This window comes from Salvelinus alpinus, chromosome 24 (assembly GCF_045679555.1).
Source record: "Salvelinus alpinus chromosome 24, SLU_Salpinus.1, whole genome shotgun sequence".
Classification (NCBI taxonomy): Eukaryota; Metazoa; Chordata; class Actinopteri; order Salmoniformes; family Salmonidae; genus Salvelinus; species Salvelinus alpinus.
This window is the reverse complement of record NC_092109.1, coordinates 5,804,734-5,816,852: the sequence shown is the minus strand read 5'-3', so window position 1 is coordinate 5,816,852 and position 12,119 is coordinate 5,804,734. Positions and strand designations below refer to the sequence as shown.

Below are 12,119 nucleotides of genomic sequence, written 5' to 3'. Positions count from 1 at the left end.
GCCCCAGGTTAACATGAAACTACACTTAACGCCAGGCTAGCCAGTGTGCCAAACAGCCAAACTGGGGCTGTGTGCATGCTGGTACACATTCTGGTCACCTGGCCAGTGAATGTGTGTGTGTGTGTTTGAGTCACTAGACCGTATGAATTATTTAAGTGTGTTGATGTGTTTGGAAAATATGGATTGCTTAAGAGTATGTGTTTACTTGACCATGTGTGTGTACAGTGTAATGTCCATTTGCGTGTGCAGAAGCGTCATGCCCATATGGGGCACAAGGACACATCCGATTGTCCCTGTTTTAAAACGTTGCAGATGTTAAATAAATGACTAAACTTCCTTTTTAAGACCATGTTTTATCATCATTATTTAGTTGTATTTTTGAGGGGGCACACTGGACCAGGCAAAAAGTACCCCCCCCCCCCAATCATTCTCCCTAGTACATGGTTCCTTCCATAGTGCACAATGGTGCATTTGATTTGATTTTAGCTGCCGGTGATGGGCAGGACTCACAGGAGGTTTGTTTGTAAATTAATATGATCAAGCTATACAGCCTATTGATTCCTTCTTGATGAATAAATAAAACAAAACATGTTTGGTTGTTTCTCTGTAATAATAGCCACCTAGCAATCGTATGAAGTTGGCTTTAGCTAGCCAGCTAGAATGGGAATCTCCCAACCTCGTAACTGCCTACCAAGCCATTTCTGGCTATCAATCAAGTTGTTGTTAGACAAGCTGCTCTCTTAGCTGGCATGCCTGCTGGAAATGTGGCTACACTTTAGAAAAGCAAGCTATTATAAACGTAATAAGACTCACATTCCTTTCAATATTTTACCCAGATTTTAGCAGAGAAGCAAATCAGGAGGATACAACAGCTCAAGATGTATGCTTCGATATGGGGGAAAAAATACTTGGTTTACAAGTAAAACGGGCACCTTATGATAATGAATCTACAAATATCATGATATTATGATATGTGCCTGTATTGATGATGTATGTTATGATCCCTTGTACTATGTTGTCATTTGGATGTAATATCATAGGCGTGTTAATGCAGTATATTGAGACGTGTGATTTACGACAGTCAGAATGTCACCCTCATTGAAATGACAATTTAACAGGTAAAGATAATTTATGCAAAAAAAAAAAATGGATTTGTTTTACATGGCATAAAATATTATGGTTCTAGATTGCAGGAAAAAAAGTTTCCATCCTCACACACTTTGTGCCCCCTCTAAAATAATGGGAGCAAGACACCCCTGTGAGTGTGCATAGTATATTGACAGTGTGTGTATTTGTTTGTCTATAATGCTGGTCAAGTAAGTATACCCATGTGCGTGCGTGTTTGCATGTCTGGGCTGAGTTTGAGTGCCTGTGGTCTAACTGATGAAGCAGTATCTTGCACGATTAGAGTGGCCATATTCTCCCTCCCTCGCTCCGATCCCACCTCTCCCTCTCCCCTCCAACCTGGTTTAAAGGGTATTCATCACGGAATCACAATTACTTGGTCTGCCTGCGCATCATTTCCCAGCTGTTTGGGACAGCACTCATCCACCTTTAGGCTCTATTTTAATTAAGCCCAGCCCAGCCTAGCCAAGCTAACACAGACAGGCAACGTTGTCCTTCTCCTGTTCAAATGCACGGTAAGACTGGAGCTTTAGGGCAGAGAGTGGGGCTGTGGCTCCCCCTGTGGACACTACTGGGACTGCAACAGCCATTGCACAGTACACACACAGTGGAGCAGAGTTTCTTTTGAGTTGTCTATTCTGTCAAGTAGTAAAACCTCTAGCATTTCTTTAAGAATATCTATCACATAAGATAAACATTTGAGATAATATCATAAAAAAATATATATATGTTGTAATTGGAACGATCAACATTGTAATTATCACTGATTCAGTACTATATGTACAGCAAAACACAGTAAAAGTTCAGGAAAATATTCACACTTCTTAAGATCAGAGTGCGATGCCTAGTACAGTTGGCATGCCGTGCCTCTGGTTGCATGTTGAAGGTGTTTTAGATTGGTCGAGAGGGAGTTTTGATCAGTTTTTAATTGGTTGGTATAAACCACTGAATGGAAGGCTTCCTGGTTCTCAGTTAAACGATTAGAGTGATCAAAGACTACACTAATTCATCTGACGCACAGTGAACCCACTGAGCAAGGGGACAGGACACAAACCCCACCCCGCCCACAGGAATGTGTGTGTGTGTGTGTGTGTGTGTGTGTGTGTGTGTGTGTGTGTGTGTGTGTGTGTGTGTGTGTGTGTGTGTGTGTGTGTGTGTGTGTGTGTATGCTGACTCACCTCTCCGATCTGAACGTGTGTCTCGTCAACAGACTGTGCGTACGACTGAATGATATCCTTCATGTGAACGATGTGGCTCTCCTCGATGTTCTGAAATTTCTGGAACACAGAAAGAAAAAACGCAAAGGAGTAAATATGCAGAAAATCATCCACTTACACGTAGGAGTCACTAAACTAGAGGAAAACAAAAATATGCCAGTAGAAGAGTTAGGACCCCGAGTTTTCCATGACGTTTGACCTGACCAGGAAAGCCCCGGCTGATTTATGTTTTGCATTTTGCACCCTACCTGCTGTATTTTTGTATTCTGAAAGTTACATAGAGTATCATGAAAACCTGATTGCTGACGTGAAAAATATGTTGGGACTATATCAACAATGGGACTAATGAAACAAACACCAAAATATTTTCCTCTACGCTACAGGTCCAGTTGACTGCCTGCCCCTCTCCCAGCCTCTAGAGAATCTTTGTTTTCATTTCAACAACTTTCGACTTATGACGTGCTAGACGCCTCAGCTTTCTGCTCCTCTGATCGCAGAATCTTTAACCTTACATTTATTTCTGGTACCATCCCTTGGGTCTGCAAATATATATACCCCCCCCCCCCCCCCCCTTCAGAAAGGTGGTGACACATGTGACCTAAATAATTTTCGCCCCATTTCCAAACTGTCTTGCCTAGCAAAAATGATAGAATCCTTGGTAAATACTCAACATTAGATTGTTTTTAACTACAAAATATATACTAAATGTACAGTCGTGGCCAAAATGTCACGCCCTGACCTTAGATATCTCTGGTTTTCTATATATTTTGGTTAGGTCAGGGTGTGACTAGGGTGGGTACGCTAGTTTTGTATGTCTTGGGTATTTGTATGTCTAGGGGTGTTGTATGTCTATGTTGGCCTGATATGGTTCCCAATCAGAGACAGCTGTTTATCGTCGTCTCTGATTGGGGATCATATTTAGGTAGCCATTTTCCTCGTTTGTGTTGTGGGATCTTGTCTACATTGAGTTGCCTGAGTGCACACCTGTAGCTTCACGTTTCGTTTGGTTGTTTTGTCAGGTGAGTTTCAGTTGATTCAAATGATGTGGAACTCTACTCACGCTGCGCCTTGGACTCATCTTTACAACGAGCGTGACACAAAGGTTTTGAGAATGACACAAATATTAATTTCCACAGTTTGCTGCTTCAGTGTCTTCAGATATTTTTGTCAGATGTTACTATGGAATACTGAAGTATAATTACAAGCATTTCATAAGTGTCAAAGGCTTTTATTGACAATTTTATTTATTTCACCTTTATTTAACCAGGTAGGCTAGTTGAGAACAAGTTCTCATTTACAACTGCGACCTGGCCAAGATAAACCACAGCAGTTCGACACATACAACAACACAGAGTTACACATGGAATAAACAAATATACAGTCAATAATAAAGTTTAAAAAAAGATAAGTCTATATACAGTGAGTGCAAATTAGGTAAGATAAGGGAGGTAAGGCAATAAATAGGCCATGGTGGCGAAGTAATTACAATATAGCAATTAAAACACTGGAATGGTAGATGTGCAGAAGATGAATGTGCAAGTAGAGATACTGGGATGCAAAGGAGCAAGATAAATAAATAAATACAGTATGGGGATGAGGTAGTTGGATGGGCTGTTTACAGATGGGCTATTTACAGGTGCAGTGATCTGTGAGCTGCTCTGACTGCTGGTGCTTAAAGCTAGTGAGGGAGATAAGAGTCTCCAGCCTCAGTGATTTTTGCAGTTCGTTCCAGTCATTGGCAGCAGAGAACTGGAAGGAAAGGCGGCCAAAGGAGGAACTGGCTTTGGGGGTGACCAGTGAGATATACCTGCTGGAGCGCGTGCTACGGGTGGGTGCTGCTATGGTGACCAGTGAGCTGAGATAAGGCGGGGCTTTACCTAGCAGAGACTTGTAGATGACCTGGAGCCAGTGGGTTCGGCGACGAGTATGAAGCGAGGGCCAGCCAACGAGAGCGTACAGGTCGCAGTGGTGGGTAATATATGGGGCTTTGGTGACAAAACAGATGGCACTGTGATAGACTGCATCCAATTTGTTGAGTAGAGTGTCGGAGGCTATTTTATAAATGACATCGCCAAAGTCGAGGATCGGTAAGATGGTCAGTTTTACGAGGGTATGTTTGGCAGGATGCTTTGTTTCAAAATAGGAAGCCGAGTCTAGATTTCATTTTGGATTGGAGATGCTTAATGTGAGTCTGGAAGGAGAGTTTACAGTCTAGCCAGACACCTAGGTATTTGTAGTTGCCCACATATTCTAAGTCAGAACCGTCCATAGTGATGCTGGACGGGCGGGCAGGTGCGGGCAGTGATCGGTTGAAGAGCATGCATTTAGTTTTACTTGCATTTAAGAGCAGTTGGAGGCCACGGAAGGAGAGTTGTATGGCAGTGAAGCTCGTCTGGAGGTTAGTTAACACAGTGTCCAAAGAAGGGCCAGAAGTATACAGAATGTTGTCGTCTGCGTAGAGGTGGATCAGAGAATCACCAGCAGCAAGAGCGACATCATTGATGTATACAGAGAAGAGAGTCGGCCCGAGAATTGAACCCTGTGGCACCCCCATAGAGACTGCCAGAGGTCCGGACAACAGTCCCTCCAATTTGACACACTGAACTCTGAGAAGTAGTTGGTGAACCAGGCGAGGCAATCATTTGAGAAACCAAGGCTATTGAGTCTGCCGATAAGAATGTGGTGATTTACATGAAGTTGATGCAAAGAGTCAATATTTGCAGTGTTGACCCTTCTTTTTCAAGACCTGTGCAAACTGCCCTGGCATGCTGTCAATTAACTTCTGGGCCACATCCTGACTGATGGCAGCCCATTCTTGCATAATCAATGCTTGGAGTTTGTCAGAATTTGTGGGTTTTTGTTTGTCCACCCGCCTCTTGAGGATTGACCACAAGTTCTCAATGGGATTAAGGTCTGGGGAGGTTCCTGGCCATGGACCCAAATTATCAATGTTTTGTTCCCTGAGCCACTTAGTTATCACTTTTGCCTTATGGCAAGGTGCTCCATCATGCTGGAAAAGGCATTGTTCATCACCAAACTGTTCCTGGATGGTTGGGAGAAGTTGCTCTCGGAGGATGTGTTGGTATCATTCTTTATTCATGGCTGTGTTCTTAGGAAAAATTGTGAGTGAGACCACTCCCTTGGCTGAGAAGCAACCCCAAACATGAATGGTCTCAGGATGCTTTACTGTTGGCATGACACAGGACTGATGGTAGCGCTCACCTTGTCTTCTCCGGACAAGCTTTTTTCCAGATGCCCTAAACAATCGGAAAGGGGATTCATCAGAGAAAATTACTTTACCCCAGTCCTCAGCAGTCCAATCCCTGTACCTTTTGCAGAATATCAGTCTGTCCCTGATGTTTTTCCTGGAGAGAAGTGGCTTCTTTGCTGCCCTTCTTGACACCAGGCCATCCTCCAAAAGTCTTCGCCTCACTGTGCGTGCAGATGCACTCACACCTGCCTGCTGCCATTCCTGAGCAAGCTCTGTACTGGTGGTGCACCGATCCCGCTGCTGAATCAACTTTAGGAGACGGTCCTGGTGCTTGCTGGACTTTCTTGGCCGCCCTGAAGCCTTCTTCACAACAATTGAACCGCTCTCCTTGAAGTTCTTGATGATCCGATAAATGGTTGATTTAGGTGCAATCTTACTGGCAGCAATATCCTTGCCTGTGAAGCCCTTTTTATGCAAAGCAATGATGACGGCACGTGTTTCCTTGCAGGTAACCATGTTTGACAGAGGAAAAACAATGATTCCAAGCACCACCCTCCTTTTGAAGCTTCCAGTCTGTTATTCGAACTCAATCAGCATGACAGAGTGATCTCCAGCCTTGTCCTCGTCAACACTCACACCTGTGTTAACGAGAGAATCACTGACATGATGTCAGCTGGTCCTTTTGTGGCAGGGCTGAAATGCAGTGGAAATGTCTTTTGGGGATTCAGTTCATTTGCATGGCAAAGAGGGACTTTGCAATTCATCTGATCACTCTTCATAACATTCTGGAGTATATGCAAATTGCCATCATACAAACTGAGGCAGCAGACTGTGAAAATGTATATCATTCTCAAAACTTTTGGCCACAACTGTACACCAGTCAGGTTTCAGACCGGGTCATATAACAATTTCTGATACTTCTTTGGTTTTAAATTATGTTCTTAATTGTTTGCATAAGAAGAAACACTGCGTGGCCTGTTTTATTGACCTGTCTAAAACCTTCGACACTGTGGACCAATCATTACTTATTCAGAGTCTTTCATCAATTGGCCTGGACCTGGCTGTGTGTAGCTGGAATGAATTTACTGGTGGTGTCCCACAGGGATCGATTCTTGGTCCGGTTCATTTCACTATTTACATAAAAAATATAGTTTTTTACAGAAATAACTGACTTTCACCTGTATGCAAATGACAATGTAGTGCATGATATTGCCCCCACAGCTGACCAGGCTCTGTCAGAGCTTCAATCTGCATTTATTGCCCTGCTGAAAGCCTTTAACTACCAATTTCAGATCAATGTAGGTAAAACCAAGTATGTTATTTTCCAAATCAATTAAAAATGTTTGATTTGTGCATACGTACTTTGGACGGTGCCCTCATTAATCGTGCCCCACTTCTAAATATTCTATTAGGACACGGTCCTGTCTTACTTTAAATAGCAGAAAACAGATAATTCACTTCACATTCATTCTGGTTATTGACTATGGCGATATCGTCTATATGAATGCAGCTGCTACTGTATTGAAGCCATTGGACGCAGTTTATCATAGCGCATTGCACTTCATTACGGGTGATAGAAAACGCAATGATGTGTACTGAACCTATCAGAAAGTAGGCCGGCCCTCTTTGAAGGCTAGTATATTGATGCGTTGCACACTCAATGTCTATAAAGTACTCTTGCATAAACTTCTGCCATACCTTACCTCATTGTTAACCTTCAGACGTGTAAGTTACCAGACCCGGACTCAGTGGTGGCTAATCCTGGGGATCCATTCAATCTCCACCGAGTTAGGTAAATCTGCTTTTAGTTTTTTTGTTGCGCCTCTCATGTGGAATGATTTCCAAATGTTGGTGGAGTTGGTGCCTCTAGGCCAATTCAGGCGGATGTGAGAGGGCTTTTCACTGAATAATGTGTTTGTTTCATATGATTGTGTTTTGCTTTTCGTGTTTTCCGTGTTTGCTTTTCATGTATTGTGTAATTGATGTGTATATAAATAGGTTACGTAGCCAATAGTGTAATAGTTGTCTATTGATGTGTTGATGCAGGGCTCATCTGCAAAATAGACCGTAACCTCAGCATGACTCCCTGCTTAAATAAAAAAGTAAAAGAATATATAAGGAAACACCAACATAAAAGTGTCTTAATAGGGCGTTAGGTCACCACGAGCCACCAGAACAGCTTCAATGCGCCTTGGTCTGCGTAGCTTATAGATAACCTACATAACTAAGACAAATACTTTCTCCTGGTCAGGCAAGACTTTGGGCTCTGTCACGGTCTACGAAAAGAGGAATTCAACGTGTGTGTACAACAGAACATGTGCACCGTGTCCAATGCAGGAAAAACACAGCGCGGAAGGATTACTCTTGGAGTGATAAAAACACATGTATACATTTCCCTAAAGACTTCCTCTTTGTGCCCTGGCCACTTCCTTCGTGTGTGTGTCGTCTCTATTTGGGTGGTCTGGAAACGAAGGGACACCAACACAGATCCCCCTGCAGCACAAGGTGCCAATTATCCAGGGTGGGCCAGCCACAAGGAGCTGGGCTCATCTCTGGTCTCTGGGTTTGGAGCGGTCTGTGTGTGTGTGGGGGGGGGGGGGGGGGGGCTGGGCTCTAAACGCTGGTGTTTACTCCCATCAAGTGCTGGCTGGAGAGAGTTTGGGGTAAACTGAGGAGAATGACTATAAATAATCATAAACTCCTAAATCACATGGTGGATAGAGGGGAAGATGAGCGTGCCTGACCACATAAACACATACATCGCTGACACACACACACAAACTCGTAAAATGTGCACAAGCATGGACATAGGCAATCTCATATTCTTTCACACACACAAACATCCATGATTGCTCGAGCAAACACTACCACATTTCGTGTACACACAAAAAGGCACGACACACAGAGTACATTCACAGGCGAGCACACATGCATAAACCCCGGTCTTCACTTCAGCCTACAGACACACTCAGACAGCGAGTCAGACAGACAGATAGGAGACACAAACTCGAAACACACACACACGCAAGCAAGCGACGTCACGGAACACGTGCGCCCGCGCCGTGTGTTTATAAGTCATGCGCGCACATGTGTTGAATTTGAGATGAGCTGTCGACTGTGATCTAAGGAAGCAGAGCTGTCCTGCTGTTTTCTCTGGGGGGGGGAACAGAAACGCTCCCCTAACTCAAAGCAGTTTGGCCGTGTGTCTCGCTGCGGTGCAGGAGGATATGGAGGGCCACATTCTGTTGATCTGATTTTAATTTAGAGTTGATCTAATCAGCCGTTCAGATGGTTCCAATCAGAGTTTTCCACAATGATTCCGTTAGGGAGGAAAAAACAGGCTGGAGATGATAAAGGCATGGAACACAGAACACACACAGCACGGAATACTGAGCGGTGGACACACACACACACACACACACACACACACACACACACACACACACACACACACACACACACACACACACACACACACACACACACACACACACACACACACACACACACACACACACACAAAGAGTCCCTTAGAACATGCACGCAAAGCACATAAGAGTACAGTACACCACACACAAAAACAAGAAGCACACAACCACATTCTACTGTGGTACTAGAAAGTGCGCGGGAATAACCAAATCACACAAACCCACACCTGCGCAGTTTCAGCCATCTTCTGTTCAAACTCGGACTTGGCTGTGGCGTATTTCTCCACGAGGCCCTTGTAGGCTTCTGTGGCTTTCTTGGCCTTCACTCCCGCCTGCAGAGAACAGAGAGAGACAGACAACAGGAAAATGGCCATCTGTTCTCATGTGTCACCGCCAGCATTAGTCGCACAGTGCTCTATGGGGCAACAGATCTCGCCAGACCCGAGACACCAAACTACTACTCACAACAACCAACCACAGTATGTGATTCAGAAACAGATTGTGGCAGTAAACAGTTCTTCTGGCTTTACTATTACGTATGTACATAATGACAGACTTGGGTATGGAAATGGAGACAGAGAATGGGATAGTGATAGGAGAGGTATTGGGAATCTACAGCTGCACACTTATCATCTTCTGTTGTCTACCTGCGATTCCCCAAATTCCCACCTTGTCCGCATCGCTCCGTGTGGCTCGCTCTTAAGAGTCGTTTGGTCTAGTGTACTTAAGTCTAGTGTAGTGTACCTTGTCCACTTCTCTCTGTGTGGCTCCCTCCTTGCGGAGTCTCTCCTGATCCACAGTTTTGGCGTTGTAGTTCTCCTTGGACTTCTGTAAGGCCACCCCGGTTGTCTGGATGGCCTGTACTGCCCCGTTAGTGGCCGCCACCTCCTCCTTCGTCTGAACAACACAGAGGGAGGGGCAAGACGACAACCATTAAAACAATCATGTTGGTATAGTTTGAAAAGCCATTTTTTTGAAACCGCCTTAACGGCAACAAAGATAATTAAAACAGAAGAGATTGGTTGAAACCACATCCGCACGAAGCGAGGGAGAGAGATGGGCGCTGTGTGTGTGTGTGACAACACTTTTTGCTATGCTGAAAGCACAAAACACATCTCCGCTGCTAATTCACAGTCCCTGTTTCGTTAGTCAAGACTGAGACCTCCTGACTCATGCATGAGACGACGCTCCGACAGTGGAGGCGGCCGAGGGAAGAACGGCTCATCATAATGTCTGGAACGGAGCCGAATGGAATGTCATCAAACCACGTGTTTCATTGCATTTGATACCATTCCACCTAGTCCGCTCCAGCCATTACCACGAGCCCGTCCTCCCCAATTAAGGTGCTACCAACCTCCTGTGCGCTCCGAGTCTAAATCGAGCAGGGGGAGAGAGGTGTCTAAAATGCAGGCTTCAAAGCACAGCCCTGGCACGACAGCAACAACTAGCCTAGCTACTACTGATCAGCAGACTTTGGCAGGCTAAAAGACTGATCAAACACAGCCCCTTGCTTTGTTGCTCTCTAGAGAAATGAAATGATTAATCACAAGCAGAACCTCATGGTTACTTTAGGAGGGCTCCTCTAAAGCAGTGACATCATGTCTGCAAGCGGATCAGGGGTGAGCTCATTCAGGATGGGCCATTTTCTATAACAGAATCAATAAAGCCAATAGAACTCAGAGCGGGTAAACACATTACACGTTAACTGGAAGATGGGTCAGATCCACGAGCAGAGGGAGGGAAGAGTGATCAAGCTCAACAGCTACACAGTGTGGCTACTGCAGGCAGGACAGTGAATCCCAGACCCGAACACACGCATTCTCTCCAGAATCAGTAGAATCACTCTACTAAAACTCCTCCCCATAGTGGCGATTGAAAGGAATCAACTTTATTGATCTTGACGGTGAACATAGGTTTGTCTACCAGCAGCAGCCTACGTGGACAAACAGTACGAACCCACAGGCATACAAAGGACAGACTAGCTGATGCCTAAAGGAAGAAAGTAGTGGTCCTCTGGGGCTCAGTCGGTAGAGCGTGGCTTAGGCGTTTGCAATGCCAGGATAGTGGGTTCGATTCCCGGAGCCAACCAAACATTCAAAATGTATACATGTATGACTAAGTTGCTTTGGATAAAAGCATTTGCTAAATGGCATATTACTAGTGTGTTGTTGTGTGCAGTTCTCCATGCCATACCTTCTTGTGGACCTTGGCCTGGTCGTCCACGTACTTCTGCACGTCTTTGATAAGCTCCTGTAGCTTCCTCACTAGCTCCAGGTGGCAGCTGGCCAGCTTCTCTGTGGACCTCTTAAACACATCCCACACCGGGGCAAACGTCCTGCGGGGACACACACACGCGCGCATGTACACACACTTTATTAACCGGAGTGTGTTCAGTGGAGCATTCAGGGAAGACTTGTCTCATCGTTAAATAGGGAGGGTTGATATGGAACACAAACTCATCCCTCTTCCCCAAAGTCCCCACGAGGATAGTAAAACAAGGAAAATTCTTCCTTGCGAGGACATTTCACACGTCCCCATGAGGATAAAGACTATTTCAAGCTTTGCGGTTAGGGTTAGAATTAAGGTAAGGGGTAAGGTTTAGGAGTTAGGTTTAGGGTTACAGGTTAGGGTAAATAGGATTTTGAATGGAAATCTATTTTAGGTCCTCATGAGGATAGAAGAACAAAATGTGTGTGTGTGTGTGTGTGTGTGTGTGTGTGTGTGTGTGTGTGTGTGTGTGTGTGTGTGTGTGTGTGTGTGTGTGTGTGTGTGTGTGTGTGTGTGTGTGTCCTACCCAAGCTGAGAGAAGTTGCCAGCTGACTTGGCAAGTTTGGTCATTGACCTGGCATAGACCTCTTCTATGGTAGCCCTAGAGGGACAAAACACATCACGTCATTACCTTCCTCATTTTTACCTACCGAATCAGTAACATCACTCAGGATGCGTTCCAAATGGATTCCCTATATAGTGCACTACTTTTGACCCTATGGGCCCCTAGTCAAAAGCAATCCACTATATAGGGAACAGGTTGCCATTTGGAATTCATCCTCAGTCTCTTCTGAATAAGTTCAACCAATATAAATCCAACAACACAGTATTAAAAGCCCTCAAAACCTCTACCAGTTGTAATGAGTTTTA

General features: G+C 44.7%; 1 protein-coding gene across 9 annotated transcripts in view; it reads right to left on the bottom strand.

The window, feature by feature from the left end:
• Nucleotides 1-12,119, bottom strand: part of fcho2 (FCH and mu domain containing endocytic adaptor 2) — a 99,955-nt gene that overhangs the window by 57,104 nt on the left and 30,732 nt on the right. For all 9 annotated transcript variants that reach the window (XM_071363368.1, XM_071363370.1, XM_071363371.1 and 6 more), the window contains 5 exons: nt 11,776-11,850; nt 11,175-11,316; nt 9,726-9,878; nt 9,209-9,313; nt 2,304-2,402 (listed from right to left, as the gene is read on the bottom strand). In XM_071363368.1, the coding sequence (XP_071219469.1) occupies nt 2,304-2,402; nt 9,209-9,313; nt 9,726-9,878; nt 11,175-11,316; nt 11,776-11,850 (574 nt within the window). The remainder of the gene's footprint in view (nt 1-2,303; nt 2,403-9,208; nt 9,314-9,725; nt 9,879-11,174; nt 11,317-11,775; nt 11,851-12,119) is intronic.